Raw genomic sequence first — 23,590 nt, forward strand, 5'->3', positions numbered from 1 at the left:
CCTTTTTGGACACCTATTTCAGAAGCCTGTTTATACAGCTTTTCCTAAACAAAAAGAAATAGTTATAACATGGTAATTCATCAATGATGTGTGTGAAGTGATTAAATTGTGGTTGTGGTCCACAGAATAAGACTACCATTACCACTGGTACTTACAGAAGCTATGTCAAGGGACAACAAGGATTGAGCAAAGCACCAAGACAGAAATAACCTTAGTGTAGCAGTTCACATTTTCATGGCTCATGTCTGTCTCTTGCATAAATACTGAATAACATTTTTCAAGTTTACTAAATCAGCATCTTTCCTTGATAAATTCCTAAGATCTCAAGATCTGCAGAGTGAGCTTTCTCACCTCAAATATCAATAAAACTAGAAAGTAAAGCCAACCTTTGAGAAACTGGACCTAAACTCACATTTTAAAATGTTTTCTGAAATAACAGCAAAGACAGACATGAGAAGGAAAAGGTTTTAAAATTAGTGCTTGAACAGCATCATTCCACTTCCTTTGGTATAAAGAAAGATAAGCAGATTTCTCTACTATTTTTCTACAGTTTAATTTCTCCAAAATTTATAATGAAGTCATAATCTGGAATTCATTGTGGCCTCTACAGAATGTATTCATTCTCATAAACTTGGTGCTTCAACTACTGTGGAGGGTCAAAATGGAGAAAGGCTGAAAATAGCAGGATGTTCATTACATGGTATTTTAGGAACTAGCAACCATGCAAGTTCATTTCAAGTGTTAGCTTCCACAAAAATGGATCTGGAAATAAAATATGATATCCTTAATGTCATATACTATCATAACTTAAGTTTTCTATTTAAAATGGACACCTATCATCATTGCTTACTTAAAATACTCATTTATTTAGGATGACCGATTCCTTTGTAACACAAAGGAGGACAATTTCAAGTGCATGCAGAACACAAAATTCAGCATAAGAGTGTGAATCTGACCATTAAATACCATTCAGAGAAAATCTGTGGTTATGATTATGGATGGCCACTTTGAACCTTCAAAATTACTAGAGAAGTTACCTTTTTTTTTCTAGAGAATTTACCTTTTTAAAATGTTGAACCTATGCCTAAATGAAATGCATCCTCTCTCCTGTAAAAGCAGTTTTGAATTCCAAAACACATTAATAACAAACCCTGTCTGTAGCTCCACGGTAACTACCCCCTGCAAGCCACTTCAAATATTAGCTTACAATTTTAAGTCAATGTATTTTAATAACTTTTTTGCACTCTGGTAACATTTAATTCTTTTCCAACATACCTCAGATAATTGTGTTCAGTCACTCCTATACTCCCAGAATCACATGCCTATTTAAATATTTGTCACAAATTCTTAAATATATTAACAGTTATTTTGCAACCAACAAAGAAATTGGGTATATTTGAACAGTGTAAGTTATTTCTAACTATGATAATGATAAAATGCACTATTTATGACAGTTTATAAACCAAAAACTTAAAAAAAAAAAAAAGAGGGAAAAAAAGAAATCCTCACCTGAATTAAAGGTTGCATTACTTTTTTGAAAAGGAACTTCAATTCTAATATCATCTATTTTGACCAAGTTTGTTTTGTCATCACTGCTGTACAGCTCTTCTACATGCAACAAGCGTAAGTCACTTTTTTCCCCTAATTCTGCTTCTATTGTCACTTCACCATGGTTGGTATTTACAGTCACTTCATTTGCAGAAACTAAGGAAAGAGCCTGTGCCCTAGGGAGGGAAGTCCTTATTTCAGAAAAGTCACTTTCTAAAAGCAAGTCTGAGTTAAATTTATAATTTACATTCCTTAGAGTTTCACTCCCTACTGCTGCTTCTGAAATCATACAAGGGAGTTCTGATGTAACATCCTCATGCAAAACATCTTCAGCTTGTTCATCATCCTCACTTGCCTCTGAGGAAGGACTTGGACTCACAGCAGTCTCTGTACTAATCTCCACGCAAAGGGCTTCATCTACACTCATGAGGTTCACTGAATTTTCATCTGTTTCTCTGTTTTCACTGTCTACTGTGGTCTGAGATGCTGCTGATTCTCCCCTCACACCACTCTCATGGGTCTCGTTCTCTCTACCAATGACAAGCAAAGAATTATTGCTTTTTTCTGGACCTGTAGTTGATAGGATGCATTCAATCTGGTTAGCAGTATTAAAAATCTCCTCACTTTTGTCTTTTACTTCTGTACTCTCAGCAGCAAGTTGACTTTCTTCTATGACTGTAAAGGTGAAGAGACTATCACATTCTTCCATTGTGCTCAGAGTGATCACTGCCCCCTCCTCCTTATCTCCTATACTTGAAGCAGCATGTTCATCTTCACTGTTGGTGGCAACCCTCAGCACAGGAGCTCCACATTCTCCCACAAAAATCACAGAACCTTTGCTTTTTGCATCCGCATTGAAAGCAGCTAGTCCAAACTGTTCATCTACAGTTGCAGTGGTCTCCACAATCTTACATTCCTCTGATGCATTTGGAGAAATAATGGCATCTTCATCTTCTTCTGCTACAATGAGTTGACTTTCAGCTTGTGGTGCTGCACTGATCAGGACTATCTCACATTCTTCTGTCATGCTTGTAGTGATCATAGCAGCTTCATATCTTCCTTCTGTTTCTGAAGCAGTGAGTTTGTTTTCATCTTGCATAGCCACACTAGACATTGGAGCTTCAAAACATTCTGCTGTACTAGTAGAGATCATTACCGTTTCATTTTTTGACTCTGTGTCTGACACATGTTGAATCGCCTCTTCTGTGACTTCACCTGACATTAGGATTACTTGTTCTTCCACGACACTTGTGGAAATCATAGCACACTCATCTTTTTCTTCCTTACCGCTGGCAGTTGGGTGACTTTCATCATCATCATTATCATCTCCTCCTGCACTGGATTCACTAGGCATGGGAACCTCGTATATTTCCATATCTATAGAAACCATAGCATTCTCATTTATTTCTTCTGTTTTCACGGAGGGGAGCTGACCATCATATTCAATAGCTGCACTTGACATAGGAGCCTCAAATTCTTCCACAATACTGGTGGAAATCATAGTGCACTCATCTTTCTCCTGCTTACTGCTAAAAGTATGCACACACTCTTTAAACTCTGTAGCTGTACTGGGCATAGGCACCTCTGTGTCTTCAGCGTCTATCAAGATCATAGAGCTTTCCCCACTTTCATTTGCTCTTGCAACAGCAAGTGGACCTTCCTCAGCATCCATGGCTGAATGTAAGGGAGCATCACTTTCTTCCACTGTACTGGTAGAGATGATATCCCCTTTTACTTTTTCTTCTCTGTCAGCAGGAATAAGAGAATTCTCATCTTCCTTTAGAACTGCACTACTTATAGAGGGATCAAGTTCTCTGCTGTCAAAGGAAGTCATGGCATTCTCATGTTCATCTTCAGCACCAGACTGACTCTTATCTTGCACTGCCATAGCACTAGTCATGGGACCCTCACATTCCTCAGAATCCAAGGGAATCAAGGTACCTTCATGCTTTCCTATATGGGCAGTCAATGCACCCTCATCTGCAGCACTTGCGCTGGTTACACTGCTTTCAACAATCCCTTTATCATTTTTGCAGTCTGTGCCACAGTTAGCTTCTTTCTCTGCACTCATCATGCTGCCAACAGTAAGCTTATTTATATTTGTGCCAGCCACTCCTGACTCAGCTTCCATTTGTTCAGCAACTATGCAGATAATAGAACTTTCACCTTCTTCTGCACCTATACAAATTAGCGCATTTTCACTTTCCATTCCTGTACAAGTAGAAGCATGCTCATTTTCTTCATTTCCTCTTCCTGTACTGGTCACAATGCCCTCACCTTCTTCATCTTCTTCTTTTGAGCCTGTACTAGTCACAAAACCTTCATCATCACACAGACCTACACTGACTGTAGTGATATTGGCTTCTTCCTTTGCCCTTGTACTGTCCATTAGACTTTCACATTTTTCAGCTTCTAAACAAACTGCAAACCCCTCATTGCTGTCTTCTAGCCCTGTGCAGACTACTGAAATTTCAGCATCATCTTCTGGAGTTATGCCTGTGCTGGTCACTGCGCTTTCACCATTTACAGTATCCTCAGATTTGTCATGGCTAGTTCCAGTTGCGGCACTGTTGTCTGTGACCACTGCAATACATGCACCAGTTACAGTGCTTTCTCCTTGTGCATCTGTACCAGTCACTGAGCAGATGATGAAGTTATGACCTCTTTCTTCTGCACCTGTGCAAGTCACAGTACCTTCATGTTCTTTTAGCTGGCCAGCTCTCATACTGCCCCTAAATTCACCTGAACTGTCACCACTTGTTGACCCTTCGCCTGTTTCTGTCCCTGCACTAGTTACAGCTCCATCGCTCTCCACTTCACCTAAGCAGGATACAGAACTTTCAAATTTGCCTGTATCTACACAAGTTGAGGTCTTTCGCTTTTCTTCAGAGCCTGCACTAGTCACAGCATCATCTTTTTCTTCTGCCCCAGCACTATTCACACTGTCTTCAATTTCTACTCCACTTGCATTGACTGAATCCTTACCACTTTCTTCTGCATCAACCATGGTACAGTCACCATTTTCTACTCCTTCTGTACTTGTTAGGAAACTTTCACTTTCTGCTAATCCTTCAGTGACAACACTGCCACCACCTTCTTCAGCTGCTGCAACAGTACACTCACCAATATCTGCTCCTGCGATGAAACTGCCACTCTCACTACTTTTTACCCATATGCCTGTTGTGAAACCTTCGTCAGCTTCTATGCTTGTGCAGATTACTGTCACCTCACTTTCTTCTTCTGAACAAGTGGTTGTAGCATCACTGTCCTTTTCAGAATGTGATGCACCCTCAGCTCGTTCTTCTCCTGTACTAGTGGCCATTACAGTGCTCTCAATGATCTTTTCTGTGCTAGTTCCTATCACAGTGGCTGGAGCTGTCTGTAGGCTACTGTACAACAAACTAAGTTTACTACTTCCTGCACTGGTACCTACTGCATTGCTTTCATTTTTATCTTCCATGCCAATCACAGTATTCCCTTCTTGCCCACTGGCTATAACAGAACCTTTGACTACTTCCTCAGGAACTCTTTTAGGCACTAACACAGAGGAAGACTGTATCATATCATCAATATCATGCATCTCATTCTTTTCCACATTATCCATCATTGTCCTTTCTCCCTTTGTGGAAGGATCTGTATTCAAGCACTCTCTTTCTTTTCTTTCTACAAGTTCTTCTGTTGTTACATCTCCACAATCTTCAGGTATGTCAGTCATCACGCTTTCCTCTTTTATCTTCAACTCACTTCCCTGAGTGCTTTCTAACTTTGCTGCTTCATCACAGTCTTCTTGACTAGGTAACCCAGCTGTACTCTCTTCCATTGCCTGTTCATCAGGCTGGGGCACCTTGTTATCTTTTTCTATACTGTTTGTCATAGTGGTTTTGTCACCATCATCTTTCAAGATAGAACTCAGCACTGCACTATCTTGTTCCACGTATACAACCTGTGCTGCATCATTCTTCAAAATGAAAGTATCTTCAAATAACGAAGTCTCATCTGAATTATGGCATTCCTTAGACATACTACCCAAGGAATCAGTAAAATCTGAGATATCCATATCCATGGACTTTGCATCAGCAGCATCTTCTCTGGAAGAATTAATTGCTAAAGGAACATCATCTGAATTAGAATTTATCACAGTTTTAAAATTCTTTGGTCTTCTGCTACCTTCTGAAGCTTGATCCTTACTGGGAACATTCAGTAAGATTCTACCACTTGTTTCATACACAACGCTCATTTTATAAGCCCCTTGTTTATTGGGTCCTAAATCCATGGAAGCTTGTTTGGACAAAGTGTCTAAGGCACCAACTTGTTTATTAGGGATATCTTCTTGTTCAACAGTTTTTTCAGCTGCAGGCAGAAACTGCAATTCACAAGCTTCAGGAACTGCCAAGCTGTGTTTTAATACCTTATTTGAAATAGAGAGAGATAGTTTTTCTTTTGCTGCATACTCAGTATCTGTGGCTTGCAGCGAGTTTTGAATGTTTTTTCCTTCTACGTTAGATGCTTCCTGTACTTTTGCTTGTTTCAAATCAAGTTCCATCAGCTCTTCCTCATGACCAGAATGCAAGTCATCATTATTCATACTTGAATTTTGAGGGACTGGAGCGTGGCTCTTTTCAGTTGTGCTAGCTGATTCCTTTTCCTCTCCAAGTATATCCTGGTTTGATATACTGCCTCTTCTATTTTCACATGATATCTTCTTACTTTGTTTTTTATCCATTGCCACTGTGATGTTCAATACTTTTTCATGCCCACTATCCATTTCTTTAGTATCTTTATCTTCCAATTTCATGCTCTCTTCCTTCTTCTTTATTTCTTTGTTGCTGTGCTTTAAGTTTCTGCTTTTGTGACCTTCAGCAGAGAACCTTCTTTCTAGTTTGGAATTGCTTAAATCTTTATCAGCTCTATATTTCTCTTTTACAGAACCTCTTTCTCCACAATGTAACTTAACTCTGTGACTAACATCTTTTTGTGATCCCTGAGCTGATTGCGTACCACTTACAAGCTCAAACTCAGCACCACTCTCCTCAAGAACTTTGTCTTCATTCTTGGATTTGTGTTGCTTATCTGAATCATTCTCTTCTGTGCTCTTCTCTTTGTCTAGTTTCTGACCAGTCTCCTGTTTTGTTAAATTTTCCTGTACTTCTGTTTCAGATGCTTTGAATTGTTTAGTATGACCCTTTGACTTAGACTTTAACAAAATCTTGTCTTCTACAAGGCTCTTAGATCTTCGTCTATCTTTATGAACACCATCTTCTTGTTTCGAATTACAATCAGAGTTAGTTGATTCTATTTCACGTTTATCTTCGGAGTAGCTTTCGCTCCTTCTGTGTGATGCAGAAGCAGCTTGCTTTGAGGCACTTTGGGAATCCTTTTGTGGCCTAGAATCACTCAGGGACCTTTTGGACTTGTATTCTGCTCTCGTTTTTTCTGTTGAGAGATGTCTGTCTTTTTTATTTTCCTTACGCAGCAATTCTTCAGCTTTTAAGGTTGATTCAGAAATATTTTTTCCATCTTTTCCAGTTACTGATATTTTCCGTTCACTTCGGTGTTTACTTTTTCTTTCAGATTTGTCATCTGAGGAAACCTTTATTTGTTGATTATGCTTCTGACCACCATCCTCTCCTTTCAAACTTCTCTCAAATGAATGGAGTTCAACATCTTCACTTAGTTTGTGAATACTGTCTCCTTTATATTTGTGCTTTAAAGAAAGTTTATCTTCTAAAGCAGTTCTTTCCTTTTCATTTTTATCTCTGTAAGACTTGGCTTCTTTTTTGGCAGCATTTCTCATATGTTGAATTTCTGTGTCACTATCTTTTTTGGGGTGTTTTTCATTTTTAAGTATGGATTTCTGCTTCTGTAGTTCTTCAGTATTGACTTCTGCTCTATCCAGTTGTCTTTTTGGATCCCTTGTTTCACTGTCCTGCTGGGCTCCTTCAGCCTGAAGAGAGGTGGAAGTTTTTCTTTTATGTTCTTTTTCTGCTTTAGAATCACTTTTGCTTTCCTCAGTTGAATGCACCGACTCTGAAAGTCTTCTAAGCTGTTTAGAGATTTCACTTTTCCCATGATTATGCTTCACTTCTTTGGAAGAAGTTTTTTCACAAGTCTACAACAGAAAGTTTTTAGACATATAAGCAAATGTTATACAGTTCCTTCACTACGTGACCGAACAGAATTGTTAAGGGCAAACTCTCCATAAAAACAATACACCAGAGAATACACTTAACATTGTAATAAAAAGTCACCTAAAATACAGGCAGTAAGAAAATGAAACTTGCCATTTTCATTTCAACTATCTGCCACTGTGGGAAAATCCAAAGAAAGAGAAGTTAACCTTAAGCAGTCTGTTTGAACTTGAGTATCTTTTCTTTATAAAGTGATTTTTCTTTCTAAAATGATTTAAATGGATTTTAAAATGAACAATCACAATTTCAAGAACTCCATAAGTTACTTTGAACAGCCATTATGCTGTTCAAAAAAACCAACAAAACAAAAAATCCCAAACCAAACAATACCCCAACCCCCACAAAAGATAAATCTAGATTCCATTTGAACTTCCAACTATCACTTTTTTTTGTGTTAATAATGTTGTTGGTAAAAACTCCCACCATAAAAATTCTCTTCCCTTTAGTGTTTGGACTACATTCAGTTTTCCCTTAACTTCCCAGTGAGAAGTTTAAATAGATCAAGATCCTCAAGTCTTTGTGTGTAAGACACACTTTGCTCTTTTTAAAAACCCAACATGCTTCACAGAAAAGGGCTTAAACTATATCTCATGTTCTACTACAACATGCATCAGCACTAAATACATAGACTGTATATTCTGGTGGCTACTGGAATTCAGAAAACATTACTACACCAATGGCAGATCACTAATACAACTGAAAGAACTCTAGCAGGAAAAAACTAATTCACGAGAACGAATGCAATATTATGCAGTTTGGCATGGACAAATGAACAAGTGCTGTTATAATTAAAAAGGAAGATCATAAGGTTTATATTTAAGAGACACATACCTCATTTGTCTTTTGCATTTCTTTAGGATCTTCTTCAGATGGCTCATATTTCTTTTTGCAGCCATCTTCAGCATGCCTGAAACAGGTATTTGGACAATTAAAAAAAGAAAAATCGGTATCAGCCTAACATTAGTTTGTGAACTGTCTGCTTTTAAAGCTGAAGGAGAGACAGAAATGCACACTAAAAATACTGAAATAGAACATGATCACAGAACTTAACTAGCCAATTTGTCCAAGCTTTTTTCTCTTGAAAAATTATGTGTACCAGCTTCAAAGATATCCTCTGGATATCAGTGCCTTAAAGCAGAGAATATTAGTATGACAGCATTAGTACTACAGTTGTCCCTGTAAAATGGACAAGATCTCCTTGTGCCATACATACCAGTATGTAGACAGATACGTACATGTGTACACAGCTATGTAAAACATCAATTTAAAGACTAAGCCAAGCTGACTGATGTATTAGATGCACAAACATCTGAAAGCTCTCCCTTCTCATTCCTTTATTACCATTCTGTGTAGGAAAAGCCACATAGAGGCCACTACTGCAGTGTGAGCTGCAATATATTTAAGCAGCTATAATTTGATTTTCTGCTTGAACTTCATGCTTATTAGTAACAAAATTATGTGAATATTTTAAGAGAAAGTTGTTAAAATGGGTAAGGCTAACTGCGAAGTTGAAGAGAACGTTTTAAATCTGTAAAAAATGAGTATTCAAAAACTTAATTCCTTTTGAGCAAATACATGAATACCTTGAATCTCTTTTTCTTTTTCTGCTCAAAGCTACTTTTTTTTCTAAAAATTTCTGTTCTTTAAGCACATCCTTAATGCTGGTACCAGTAGCTTTTGACTCAAGACTTCTTGATGAAGGTTCTTCTAAGTTTAAGCCACTTTTTCCTAAAACAATACACAAATGGTGAAATACATAAGCATGTCATTATATTACTGTTTCAGTTATAAACATGACTGAAAAGCAGTACAGAGAGTACTAACATGTAGCAGAGAATACTAGTGTATATGGGTATTCATTGCATTTAAGCAATATAATGATGTATGAAAGGATATACGAAAGACTGAAGATATAGAACTTTGTATTAATAATTTGTATCACACATTTTTCCATTAGATCACTGTTGAAACATTGGGTTTTTAAGGGAAATGACTAGAGACCTATTACCAATATTTTAAGCTGAATGCTTTTTTCCAGAGTGAGCAAGAGCAGGGTGGCAGGGGCTAATGTTATACTTCTCATACCTTTAGCACTTTGATTTCCAGTTTTCAGGGATTTTGTTTTTTCTGCAGCCTTCTGTTTACGTTTTTCTTCAAGTCTCTCTCTGTTAATTTGTCTTCTTAGGAGTCTCTCTTCTTTTTCTTTGGCCTGGACATATAAAAACAAAGAAAAGAATTAATTCATCATTAGGTCAAAAAGTATTCTTTGACTACAAATATATGTCTAAACCCCACAGAAAACAGAACATTGTCGCTTGAGGCAAACTAAAAAACCAAAATAGTCCTTAGAAATCATTACATGAAAGTTAATGGAGTCCTCTAATACTTCTGTGAAGTGAAACTAGCTGAATTCCAGTTTCATTGCTGCTTAACACCACCAACTGAGGCTCTAAGACCTTCTCAAAGAATATATCTTATTTTTTAATTTATATATAAAAAATATATACATAGTGTATATATATTAAATATATATATAAAATACATGTAACTATAAAAAAACCCTATATTTCGCCAAAGAAAAGAGATCTAAAGGAACTGCTGCTCCCTCTTCTGTGTGCTGGTCCTTCTTCCACAGAACACAATGAACATGCTTAAACCTCTCTTTTCACTCTCAATGGCTGCAGACATGCTACAGACTACTGATTTCATGGACAGCAAGAACTACATTTGTAAAGAGATGATGTAACTAAGTAGCGTGCAGTAGTCAACGCAAGCCCGAACTACACAAAGTCCCACTGAAGGCAGGCTGCAGGTAGATATGGGCTACTTTTTCCACCCAAATTGCCATTATATGCATTAAATCTATTGAAGACAAGTTTTTCATATGTGCAGCAGTTCTTACTCTCCCCATCGAATCACTCAGTTGAGAAAGAATCCACCTGTTGCTGTGATTCTGTGAAGACATTTAATAAGTAAATCCTCTGTCAACACCAAAAGACTGTTCACTTTAGAGCGGGGGGGGAAAGACGGAAAAGTGTGTTGTTGCTTTCACCACCAGAAGCCTTCAAGCTATAACCAGAGCGCTTTGCTGGAGAGCACATCATGCAATATTGGTGGAAATCTGAAGGAGGGGAGTTGTAACACAAAAGGAAAAAGAAAAAAAAGAAAGCAAGTGAGACGAAACAGAAGACTCCCCCTCACAAACCACCACCAAAGAAGTGGAATTTCTGTGCTGAAAAGTTTAAGGAGCCAGAATGTGAGTGGTAACAAAATTCACACTTACAATGGACTGACGGCGCTGTTCTACAGTTCGTTCATCATCAGAATCGCTGAAGTATTTGGAGTACAAGAAAGGCTTACGAACATAAGCATGACGAACAGGCTTGGCTTTCCCATCACTCAGCTCATTAGCATGAGGCTTTGTCTTACTTTGACTGTTTTTCTCCTCTTCATCTGAAGAAAGGTTAGTGAAGCATAGAGATATATTGATAAATTAGGGCAGTGATTTCAATGCAACTTTTGATGAGGCAAAGCTACTCAAAATGTATTGGCAATTATTTATTCTAAAAACGTAGACAGTTAAAAAAATTAAACCCTTTAACATCAAAGTATCACTAGATTATGAAAACCTGAAAGGTATATTCATGTGTTTGTGCACACCATTCAGCCAAAAAACTGCAAGATACAAACCCCAGGATAAACTGGGATACAACACTTGGGCTTACCCTCTTGCCTGTAATCACGTTGCCTCTTTACATATAGTATTTAGTAGTTAACACTGTGTAAGAAGTCAGAATATAATTTCTGCTATATATTAAATTAAGCTTCTTCCCTACACCAAAAAAAATTTGTACAATATTTGAGTATGTAATAACTAGATAGGCTTACTGAAATATATACACAAAGCATTGTTATTTATACTCATGCAAGTATTATTCAAGTAAAAATAAATAAATCTATTTCAGTTTTATCAAGATTATTAGAAATAAAGCAAAACCACTTCTGCTCCCTACCGTACAAATTATTTATACCCCTGAAATATACTTAAGGCTTGTTTTCACTTCACAAATATTTAGCCATAACCAAATGCAATCTCTCCTGTTTAAAGGTAACACCAAAGCCAGAGAATATGCAAGTAATTCAGTGCTTCTAAATTATATTCTTGGAGCAGAAAAGCTCACAGCACACTAGAGACAAGTCATTCAGGTACTAAGGCACTCTGTATTATGAAGTAGAAAGTCTTATTAACTGCAAAAGCCCCGTATCCACAGAAATCAGAGTCTGAGGTCTGCTCTAGACAAGGAGAACACAAAAAAGGTAACCTAGTCAGTGAAAAGATTTGGTGTTTCCAAGCTCTTAAAGCTAGATCCATTCCTGTTCCTTCCACTGTGGCCATGTAGAATTTGGAAATTCCTGCAGTCCTAAAGCTCTAAAACCAACCTCAACTGCAAAGTCAGCTACATCCGCTACCCTGGGGTCACAAACAAAGCACTCCGATGTTATACCAAATTCACGGCAGAAGGGAGAGGAAAAACCCCATAGGAAAGTGACATATCCATCACTGTTAAGTATTTTTGTCGCCTATGAAATACTGTAGCACAAATAAGATTTACAATGTTTAGAATATGTCAAGCTGTTAAAAAAATACTCAAAGTATGTCCATTCCTTGTTTTTTTATAACTGCACATATACTGTCCATTCCACACTTGAGTTCCTTCTCATAAATAAGTACAATAAAACATACTGCAAAACCTCAGATTTATGATATGATGCACTCAACAAAAGTGTTGCATATTCTTTCTTGCTACTTAACAACCTAATTCTTTTACCATCTGATGTGATCTCCCCCTCTTCAGTACTGTCAGAAATTACAGTCTCCTCTTCACTCTCCTCTTCAAAGGAAGAAAGGTCACTGGTATGGACAGAGCTGACAGTGATGTCACTGAGTGCATCCATATCTGAATCTACTGACGCATTTTCTTGCAAAGGGAAAAAGAGAAAGAAAGGGCTGTAATGCAGCACAGTTTGAGAAACTCTTCTTACCAAAACAGTGATTTTGCCACTGAAAACAAAATTATCTTAAGAACATGAAATAGGGAAAAAAAAAAAATTGTAACATCTTAATGAAATGTTCTTAGGCTAACTGGTTTACTCAAAACAAAAATCACCCTGAGGTACAACTAGAAACTTTAAATGCAGACTGGAATCATTGAGAGAACTTGCCAGAGTCAGGCAGATGACCAATCACACACTTCAGGAATCAAAGCTCATCTGATTCTTAATGTGGGTACCTCAGTTAATGGAGATGAACCAAGACCTAGCTGTGGCTAGCTAGACAAATGTGCCAGAACTAGCAGAGAACCCACATTCCAAATATACTTCTGATTCAACTCCTGAATACACTTACCCCCCCCACCCCCCCCCATATCCACATCTTAAGAAAGAGCATTGCCCACACCATACCTTCTTTAGTGCTTTCAGTTGTTTTATGTTTATTGCTATTTTTTTCTGGAACTAACTGTTTCACTGGTTCTGAATCCCTTGCTTGCTTTTCTTCTTTTGACTTCATAGTATCATCACTTTTCTTTGAATGGTCGGACTTCTTGTCAAGTTTTTCCTTCTTTTCTCTTCTTCTTTCACCTTTTTCACTGCTGTCTGGTTTCTTGTCACATTTATCTAGTAATTTACTCTTTTGATCTTCATTTTCCTGTTGAGTTTCTTTACTTGTATCTTTATTTGTAAAAGTCAAATTATTAGTATCCTTTGCTGAATTTTTAATTTCTTCACTTTGGCAGGAAAGCTCATTTAAATCTTCACACTTTCCAAATGTTTCAGCCCCTTCTCCAGAAAGATCACAAACTGCTTTCTCTCTGTCTGGCAAGTCCTCTGCATTTCTCTCTCTATCAGTGCTACCATCCACACCCTGCTGAGATGAGAGTCTTTTTGCAACTTTGTCGTTGGTCTTGGGATTTGAGTTCTCTGTTGAAGCCCTGGCAGCACTTGCTTCTTGGTTAAGAGAAGTTATTGTTTCTAAAATGGACATTGCATCACTAGCTACATTGCCACTAGGAGCTGTAGCAGAGACACCTTGAATAGTAAGAAAGAAAATAGTTTTAGTTCATCTTGGTTTCCATAATACCGTTCAGATAGAATGTTAAGCAAGTGAAAGGAAAAAGAATAATTACTTTATTTAAAAGAAGTAAAATTAACTAGAAGATTTGACTAATTTTGCATTTAGAGATTTTGGTTTAAAAGAAAAAACAAAAAAAAAGAACAATAAGTTGCATTCCTGCAGCAATTATGATCTTATTACCGGAGATACATTTTGGTCTGTGACATACCGCTGTTCCTGAGATCATGTAAAGAAAGCAGAGGCTGTCTATGGGAAGGATGTTCTGAACACAATCCTTGTTCAACTTTACCACCATCCCAAGTGGGATGATGATGACTCTGGAGAAGCACAATAAAGAATACGGCAGCAGAAAGTCTGTATTACATACTTCTGGTATCTCCATAAACGACATGGAAAATGGACTCAGCATCTTGATTATATAACAACAGGACCATCAGAAATACCTTATCACTTTCCCATCCTTGTAGAAGCAACTCTGAAGATGGATGAGAAAGGGTTAACTGGACTAGCACTAAGAGCTGCAGCTGGCTTGTTAACCCACTTACTTTAAAGGAAGTGGGCCTCACAGGAAAAGGGCTAGGATTTAAATAAAGGGTCTGGTTACAAATAGATGGACTGCTATGGAGTCTCTTAGGAAGAGAAAGAATGGACAATTACCTGCAGGAGCGTTTAGAAGTCGATACCAGGCAACATAAATGAAAACCGTAAAGAAAAAGTGCTGTGGTTATAAGCAAACTAAAGATTGGCTGATTTACAGCAGAACTTAAGCTCCTGAGAGGACCTTACCCATTCAAATTCTATGACACGCAGCAACTGCATTAAGACAGGTAGCTGTCTCACAGGTAGTTTTTTTCTGATCTACCAATGCACAAAAAAAATAAATCATTCTTTTCTTACAGCTATGTCTTACCTGATCCTATAATACCCAGAGGGCCAAACCCCGAGACCAACTTTTTTCCCTACAGTAAACCGATCCCTTGTAATCTCAAGTAGGAGTGACAGAGTGACATGGTGGTACATGGCGGTACATGGCGATGTCTCTCTCGCCTTCTACCTTTATACATACAGTGAGAGACAAGTATTGTGGTACGCTGCCTGGAGCTCAGCTTGTTAATACTGATGCTAACAATTTTGTGCTAGCAGCAAACCTAGTCAATGTTTTTGCTCTCTGGAAAAACAAATTTTTGTTAACAGACTGCTCGGAGAAATGGTAGAATACCTTGTACTGTAACAGAAGCATCTGTTTTCTCCTCACTTGGAGCTGTACTGGGGCCTGCCTCCTCTTTGTGATTCAATGTGGCTAAAAATTCATGGACAGCTTTTTCCACCTGAGGTCTGAATGTGTGGTTGATCTTTGGGTCCACAACCTGAGAAATAATTCTGTCAATTCCAGATTCCAACATTCCAGACCTGGAACAGAGTTACATAAATACTTAATAAGAAAAATGACTTTTCAAGAACACCTTGATGAAATATGCTCCTTTAGATGTGACGAAAACACTCTTAAGAGCCTCCAATGAAGCATTAACATTTTCTGAGCATCACTGCAGCTATGTATTTAGCCAGCTGCCTGTACTTCAACAGCTCGCTCTATGCCTTATGAACGAATCAAAAAATTGCTAGAGAAACAAAGCAATCCAACTGCATGGAATTAACACAACAAACAGCCTGTTGTTATGTCATTACTGGTTATGCCTAGAAATGTTATCTAACTGTAAAAGCGATGTTTGTGGAAAAAATTAAGAAGAAACCTGATGTTATCAATTCCCATGGCACAAGACAGATGAATTGTAGATGGCGTGAGGGACAAATGACTACTAGACCAGACATCACCGCCCTAAGTTACTTTCTGCCTGGTACAGTGTGATGCCTCAGAGTTCTGCAGCTTTAGAGAACACCCTTAATCTTCAGCAGAATCAAATAAATGGCAATAGAGAGCTTTATGTCCATGGGTTCTCTCTAGATCCCTGTAATCTTTTGTGGAACACATATTGCCTCTTGTCCTCATTCCCTCTTTAAGAAGAGCTAAAAAAAAAACCCCAAACAAGAACTGCTCCCCTCCCACCAAACAAAACAGCTCCTCAGTACAAGTTATCAATGGTACCACTACAAAATAACTGAGTAAGTTTGTTCCCAAATCCCTTGTTCGACCCAGTTTAGTGACAAACTCATGCTACTTTGAAGAAATTTCCTAACGCTTCTTATGACTCTAGCTTTTGAGAAGAAAAACTAGAGGAAGCCTCATGAAAAAATGTAACATCAGATAAGTGTGTGACATCATTTTGAGTTAACAGCAGTTCTGAAAAAAGTCTTTTCTGTCTAGTTAGATTTACATCCACTTTTTTGTTTTGTGAATTTGGCTTTGTACTCTGCAGAGCTTAGCTTGTTGAATCCTTTAAATTGTCCTTAGCCCAAAACTTGATGATAAGAGCAGTTTTATTTACATCTCCCTTAAAAGAAACAGTAAAGACAGACTTCAGCTAGGGCGTTACATCCCAAGTCAGAAACAAGCTTTCCAGCCCTGCATCAACATGGATCAGACAAAATAATATCTGCTGTCTAATTCTGACTAATGCTGATGGCGAGCTATCTGAAACGACAGCAGTTTTTAAATGCTAAAAAAAAAAAAAGCTTCTTCAGAAGTTTTTTTGAAGAAAGCAGACACTTTACAATTGACCTACAGCCCCCGTCACCCATTGCGGTACACGAGCGTGTTCAAAGAGAGAAACCCCAGAGCTGTCACTTACTTGAGAACCTGCTGCCTAATGTTATTTCTCAGCTGGTTCTTGTTGAGATGAGGACTCCAGGTATGGGTTGCCAAATGATTGGAAACAAAGTTGTCAACGCGCTGTCTCAAATTCTGGTAGGCAGGCTGGAAAGCAACGACAGAGAGGATGGACAGGAGGGCTCTGATGAGCCGTTACCCCGCCGGCGGCCGGGCGGGAAGAGCTGGGAGCCCCGCCGGCCCCCCCCAACCCACCGACGGCGCAGCCGCCCCCTCTGCCTCGCAGCGATGGCAGCGTGCTCAGCGCGCCCGCACGGCTAGAAACGCCCCGCGAAACCAGGCGCCTCTGTACCGCCGGCCGGCCCACGCTCCCCTCCGACAACACGGGCCCCGGCTTCGCCCGCCGGGGCCGCTGAGAGGAGCCCCGGGGCCGCGGGCCGGAGCCCCGCGGGGCCGCTGCCCGCCTCCGACCGCGGGGCGCGCTCTCCCCCCCACCCCGCAAGCCGCCGCCGCCACCCCCGGGCCGGGCCCCGGCGCTCTCGGCCGGGCCCGGCCTGCCCGCGACGTGCCGGAGCCCGGGGACGGCCGCCGGCGGGGCGCCGGGACCACCCCCGCCCCCGAGGCGCCGGCCGGCCGGCCGCCCGCACCTTGGTGTCCACGTCGGCCAGGCAGTCGCGGCGGAACTGGTCGAAGAGGCCCTGGCTCTTGAGGTGGTTGACGATCATGGAGACCAGCTCGGGCTCGGCCGCGCCACCCCCCGCGGCCGCCCCGGCCCCCGGCAGCGGCGGCGGCTGCTGAGGGGGCGGCGGCGGGGGCGGCGGCGGCGGCGGGGGCTGCGGCTGGGGGTTGCTGGCCATGGGGGCGGCGGGGCGGCGCGGCCTGCGCGGGGCGCGGCTGCCGGCTTCTCCCGGCCGGACCGGACCCCGGGACGGGGCTTGTTACCGAGCGGCGGCCGCGGCGGCGCTGACCCCGGAAGCGAAAGGGAACGGAGGGAGGAAGCGGCGGGCGACCAGAAGGGAAGCAGGGACGGCGCCGCCGCCGAGAGCGGCGCCATCGGCGCCAGGCGAGCACTGGCGGCGCCGCGCGCAGGAGCCGCGGGCCCTTTAAGGAGGCGGAGGGGGGCGGAGCCGCTGGCGGCCCGCTCCAGTGAGGCCCCGATCCGGCGGCGCCGCGGGGGGGGGGGGGGAAGGCGGCGGAGAGGGGGGGGGGGGCGGCCCGGGCGGCCCCTCAGCCCCCGGCCCGCCTCGCCGGCGGCAGCCCCGCCGCGCCGTCCCGTGACGGCCGGCCGGCCGCGGCTGGGCGCTGCGGGCAGCGCGGGGGGCGCCCGCCGCCCCGGCCGCCCGGCCGCCCGGCGCCGCGCCGCTGCCGCCCTCCCCGGCGGTGCCCCCGCGGCTCCGCCCCGCGCCGCGCCCCGCCCCTTCCTGCGCTGGCCGCCATCATGGTGGGGGCAGCGCCGCGCGCTTCCTCCCTGAGGCGCGGGGTGGGGCCGGGGCGGGGCGGGGCCTCCGCCCGGCGGGGCGGGGTGTCGGGCCAAGGCCGCGGCCTGTCAGCCGGCGGCGGCGGGCTGAGGGGGGGGTGCGGGGGCAAGGTCTCCCCTCAGGGCGGCCGGCAGCCGCCGCTGGCTGCTAGCGGACGCTTCCCGCCTCCCCGCCCCGGTCCTCCCTGCTCTGCTTCAGGGGACGCTGCTGCCCTCGCCCCAAGGGTAACGGAAGGCTTCGGTCTTCGCGTGGGATCCCGGATCTCCCGTTTCCGTGAGGGGCCTGGGTCAGGCAGCTGGCAGATGACGATTGAAATGCTCGAGTTTAAGCACGTTTCCTTCACATTTCGGTGCGTTCCCACGTGCGTTTTTAATGCAAACGGTTTCAGGCCGTCTCTCGTTTGCCGCTTTGTTACGCCTTCCTTTCTCTTACCTCACTGTTACAGTTACAACTGCTTAATACGCTGTGGCTGAACTCTTTGTCAGTGGCTCTGACTGCTCTTGTCACTCCTCTCGGTATCTTCCGTTTCCACAGTCTTCAAAGTTGAATTCAGCACAGACTGCGGGCTGGTAGTTCCCGGGCTGACCTCTTACAACTAAAACAGGACCCCAGAGGCAGCAAACAGAAGCTGGAAACAGAGGAGTTAATTTCATTATACTTGAGACAATAACTTGAGGGACAGTCGTGTCTCACTGCCTGCGGTTTGGCTCTCCAGTCTCTTCTTGCCTAGGTGGCTGAGCTCCTGTCCTAACCAGGAGGGGTAAGGATGAAAGGAAGTATAAAAATGTACTTAAAAATAGAAAGAGTGACTGGCTTACAGGAAAAGAAAAGGGACGTGGCAGTAATAGTGTTTTGGTTACACAAATTTTGCGGCCTAATGAGTGGAGATCTTGTCCAGCTACAATAGGAATCACCCTCTGCAGTAACCATTAGAAATCAGTTTGGTTTTTAAAGGCGGGAGTGTCAGGATTGTTATTGCAGACTTAAAAGCAGGTTAGAAGTGTAAAGCTTGCCCCTAGTTTTCCTACTGTAAACTAAGTACTCCTAAACTAATTTAGAACTCCACAGAAGGAAACAAATCTGACAAGTATTTAAAAGTATTGTGAGATTTTTATCTCTGGATACCAGAGTAAGTTAAAAATTCTGGCCTCTGTTTGTGTAGTTTCATATTTTCTACATGGATGTCTCAAAGGATTAAAGCACCAAAGTTTAAGATGGGTGGGGAATCGGCAGCTTGCAGCCTGGTACAGCCCCTACTGGTATATCCAAATGTGTGATCTACTGACTCTGTTACATCTTTTCTCAATAAAGAAAAGTTTCTTCACAGCTGACTAAAGATCATGTAGCAGTATGCAAGAAAGGGCAGAATTGAAGGGTGTCATTTTAGTAAATGCATCTACTGATTTTAGAAATAGTGTGTGACTTACTGTGATAGTGAATAGAAATTTCAGACATTACTGGGAAGTTAACATTTTCAGCATTTTGTGTTAGGAAAAGGCACTGCAACATCCTGGTTTGTGGTTGGGTTTTGTGGGGTTTTTTTTGGAGGGTTGGTTTGTTTTCATTTTTTTTTTGTTGGTTTTTTTTTGTTTTGTCGTCCCCGTCCCGTCCCGTCCCCCCGCCATTGGTGCAGAAAATGATAAAAAAAAGTCTTCTTTATTTTAAGTGCACAAGCGAGATACCTGCCTCACAGAACGGTATACCATTCACACACAAGATGTCATGGACAACCTGGAATATCTGTGGCCTTTGTCTCAGACTATGTCCATGAATGTACTGTGAAGGATACATACTAGGGAGCAGGAATCCATTAATGAGATTTGGGGATTTAAGGGCTATCAGGAATCAGTTATGCCCAGTGGTCTGAAACTATTGCAACAAGCAGTCCATACTCAATTGATTCAACAGCTGAATGTAAAAGATTGTTCTGTGCTCTGAATTATGTACCATCCCATGTTTCATGCAACTTATTGGGTGTTGCAGGCTCGTTGGATATCTTATTTATCAAAATATCTTTATCCTAAATGCTGGCTGAAAATGGCTTTTTTGTTGTCTGTGTCCAACTGTACAGTGTCCTACGGGGAGAAGCTGTAAAGGAAACTGGAAGCCTCCTGAAAATAAAACATGAATTTGAATTAAACTGAAATCAGCCCTTTGTTGTCTGTTTGTTTTAGGGATGCTTTGCCGTCTTACGTTATCTGAGATGTGGTTACATGAAGTCTTGTATACTAATAAAAAGATACATTTTTTTTTGATTGCACTACAGTATAGCTATACAGAGAATTATGAATGTACAACTAAATGTTAAGCCATCTTGCTGTTTTCAGTGAGCTCACAATTGAACTTAGATTTTTAAGTATAATTGTTTCAGTTGTTCCAGAACTATTAAGTACTTGTAGTTGTTTATTTTGTACTCGGTATTTGTCTTTGTAGTTTACTGTAGTTTTTACTGTCATTTGATGTAGTCACTTAGTGATGCCTGATACCCAGTGCTAGTAAAATGTTTCTGTGAGTAGACATTGAAAAAGACTTGTCAGATAACTAACAGAAACAGTTTGGCATGAATACAAAGGATTTGGGTTTTTTTTCAGTATTTTGTTGTTCTCAGCTGAGTAATCTCCTTGTTTACTTTCATAGTCCCAGTTGATTTTCCTAACTTATATTTCTGTTATACCTTGAATTTGCACATGCTTCATATCTTCCCTTATGTTTGGAACAATTCTTTTTCTGGACAGTCCTAAGAGTAGCTCTCCTTAACTTTTGCCTTTTCCATATTCACCTCATTCCTCAATTTTTACTTATGTAAACAGTTGAATTGCATATACTGTCTGTTTGGTTTATGTCTTGCACTGCAAATTTTCTGTACCCTGAATTATACTTTTCCTAAAGTAATTTGGAATATTTCTGGCATTAACATCTGTGATCCCTAATCCCAGTATGAAAATCTTCATTTTATACTCTGGGTTCTGATTGTAGTGCATTTTACTTTATCTGGAACTTTGTTTTAAAAAAATCATGTTATTGTTGTTTGTTCATTTTTTCGTGTCCTGCAACCTGCAGCCCCTGCTATGGGTATTTACAAACTGGTAATGATTACATTTGCTTTTGCATTCTCTTTTAGGGAAACAGTCTCATTCCTAAATATTTTTGACATATTTAATATGAAAAGTCTCAGCAAGTTTCTTAATATCAATAAAGTAGATGACAGATATTTCTTAGTTCCAGCTGCAGTTCTTAAAGTTCGGGCGACATTTAAATTGCTGAAGAAATACTAAGATCCGAGACAAAAAGGAGGTGCATGTGATATTGTGGGAACAAGAAGTTATGCGCCCGCAAGAGGAGACTGAGGCCAAAAGCATCAAAGTCAGTGGCCGACTTCCCCAACTGATTTCATGGGTGTTAATAAAATTAAACTCTCTTGAAGACAGTTCATACCATAGCTGATAAAAGTAGTAACAGAACTTGGCACATGAGCTGATGTTTTCTGTTGGTTGTTTTTTTTTTCCAGTGAAACACTTTCTTTGCGCAATTTTTTCCTCTATCTCAAAAACTTTGTTTATGCAATGTATGCTGATAATGAGTGTAAATTTATGAAGTAGCTGAAATCCAGGTGACAGCTGGATTAAGGAAGTAAAAAAAAGGGTAAAAATCCTTCACTTTGCATAAGAGTGAAGTACTGATCTGAACAAGTTTGGTTTTGATAAGAGATGCCCTTCCTCTGTGATGAACTCTGTTGCAAAGTTCTGTGCTCTCTAAAGATAAAGCGTTGCTGGCAGTGTTGAACTTACAAGGGTAATGTTCCTGTTAAATCTCTGTGGTCTTTTACAAATGAGGGTACATAGAAAGGGGAGCTGTTCAGAAGCAATTTAAGCTGTCTAGGAAAAAGTAAAGACTTTTCACCAGGAATGACTGAAATGCCTGAGCAGATTCTTGGATAGTAAAAACTCTAAAGCTGCCCAACACCAGCTAGAGATCCATCCCGGATGAATTGCTCACTTCTTCCTCTACATATGTGGTAACATGTCTGTGCCTTGCACCATCTGTGTTACCACTGTTGCTCCATTCTCTGAGGCTTATTTTCTTTTGGTGGGTAGCTTACGTGTTGTTTATTGTGGTACAATAAAACCCAGAACCATCGGTGATGAATTGATTGCTTGTATAAACGTGCATCTCCTGATGCATATTTCATATTTGCTTCTCCCTGTGCATAAACAGTGTATTTTAGGATTGTCTCTAGTTAAAGAAAGTCTCAGATTTTCTGATGCTTGCTGATATGGGATTTTTTCCAAAAAAGGCAAAATTATTATGCCTAGGAGCAACAGCAGTAATCACAATCTAGTCCACTCTGGTTTGAAACAGCAGAGAAGTGGTGCCAGTGCTGCTGAGGTTTTATGCTTTGTCGATAACAGCAAATGTGGCTTCAGCTGAGCTGTGGCATGAAATGCTCTAGTTGCAAGACTAAAATGTAGCCAAGACATGGACTATACCTTCAGCTGTGATGTGATCAGAGTGACGTCCATATCCTTACATGGCAATTGTCGTGGTGGGTGAAATGCTCTTGGACTTCCAAGACTGGAGGATATGATTTTGTCATCTTTTTTGGGATAAATAAAGAACATTTAGGAAAACTGTTGTTTAATAAAGCATGCTTGAAGTTATCTTTCTGGCTTTACAACCACGTTTCTTTCCAGGTATTAGTAGTATTTTTATTTGTTCAAGCATGTATATACATATGTATATTTTTTTATGTTTGGTACTGGCAAGTAGGCCCTATGTAAAAGGTGAAGCTTGGTGCCTTAAGTGTATTATCCATGGAACGGCAAATGTATTTTGATTCAGTAGGAGGCTCCCTGTCCTAAGTGTTTTCCACAGGCAAGCCTTTGGCAAGCGAAAGACTTGGCAGAAATGAAAACAGTGACTAGTGAACATGTTTTAAAGTGATGAAAAAGCTTTTATTTAAACTAGCCTGTCATGACCTTCTGCTGACAGCTCTAGAACTTTTTGGTCACTTTTAAGGAGATTCCTTGAGCAAAACTAAAACCACTGTGAGACCCAGGTTCTCCCACCGGAGCTGAGCAGGGTGATTGTTGTCAGTGACACTTCAGTTCAATGGACACAGCACGTGGTGGCTCCTCGTAGTGGCTGGTCAAATAGATAGACTGAAGTGCTCTTTAAAAATAGGAAGATTTTCATGTTCAGCAAATACTACTGGTTGTATTTCCTGGGAAGATTGGTTAAAGTTTGAAAAACACTTGTAAAGTCTTCTAAGTCACATTGCAACAAACTGCATTTTCTTTTTCACTGATGTGCAGAGAAACGAATTCATCTTTATTTATCTAGCTTTAACATGTAAAAGCAATTTAAAGTTACACTTCTGAGTGTAACTTTATATGAAAGGTTAGGATTATTTTTTCCAATTTCAGAACTGCAATATGACACCCAGATTGCACATGATGCTTTTAAAGTACATTATTTTGAAGGTACAGCTACGCCTCTTTTCCCTTTTTTCTCATTTTAT

The 23,590-nt window shown here is 41.0% G+C and overlaps 1 protein-coding gene and 1 long non-coding RNA gene across 5 annotated transcripts in view; one reads left to right on the plus strand and one right to left on the minus strand.

The window, feature by feature from the left end:
- BOD1L1 (biorientation of chromosomes in cell division 1 like 1) overlaps positions 1-17,584 on the minus strand; it is a 38,498-nt gene extending 20,914 nt beyond the window's left edge. For all 3 annotated transcript variants that reach the window (XR_012649780.1, XR_012649781.1, XM_075023239.1), the window contains exons 1-10: positions 17,242-17,584; positions 16,617-16,741; positions 15,089-15,279; positions 13,200-13,823; positions 12,566-12,715; positions 11,020-11,189; positions 9,822-9,945; positions 9,320-9,464; positions 8,568-8,643; positions 1,510-7,657 (exon numbers count right to left, since the gene is read on the minus strand). Coding sequence is in view for 1 of the 3 variants with exons in the window: in XM_075023239.1 (XP_074879340.1) it covers positions 1,510-7,657; positions 8,568-8,643; positions 9,320-9,464; positions 9,822-9,945; positions 11,020-11,189; positions 12,566-12,715; positions 13,200-13,823; positions 15,089-15,279; positions 16,617-16,741; positions 17,242-17,451 (7,963 nt within the window). In the remaining 2 variants the exon portion in view is untranslated. The remainder of the gene's footprint in view (positions 1-1,509; positions 7,658-8,567; positions 8,644-9,319; positions 9,465-9,821; positions 9,946-11,019; positions 11,190-12,565; positions 12,716-13,199; positions 13,824-15,088; positions 15,280-16,616; positions 16,742-17,241) is intronic.
- Positions 17,585-17,853: 269 nt separating this feature from the next.
- LOC142029032 (uncharacterized) overlaps positions 17,854-23,590 on the plus strand; it is a 47,019-nt gene continuing 41,282 nt past the window's right edge. For both annotated transcript variants that reach the window (XR_012649785.1, XR_012649788.1), the window contains exon 1: positions 17,854-18,421. This is a non-coding gene — a long non-coding RNA (uncharacterized LOC142029032). The remainder of the gene's footprint in view (positions 18,422-23,590) is intronic.

This window comes from Buteo buteo, chromosome 1 (assembly GCF_964188355.1).
Source record: "Buteo buteo chromosome 1, bButBut1.hap1.1, whole genome shotgun sequence".
Lineage (NCBI taxonomy): Eukaryota > Metazoa > Chordata > Aves > Accipitriformes > Accipitridae > Buteo > Buteo buteo.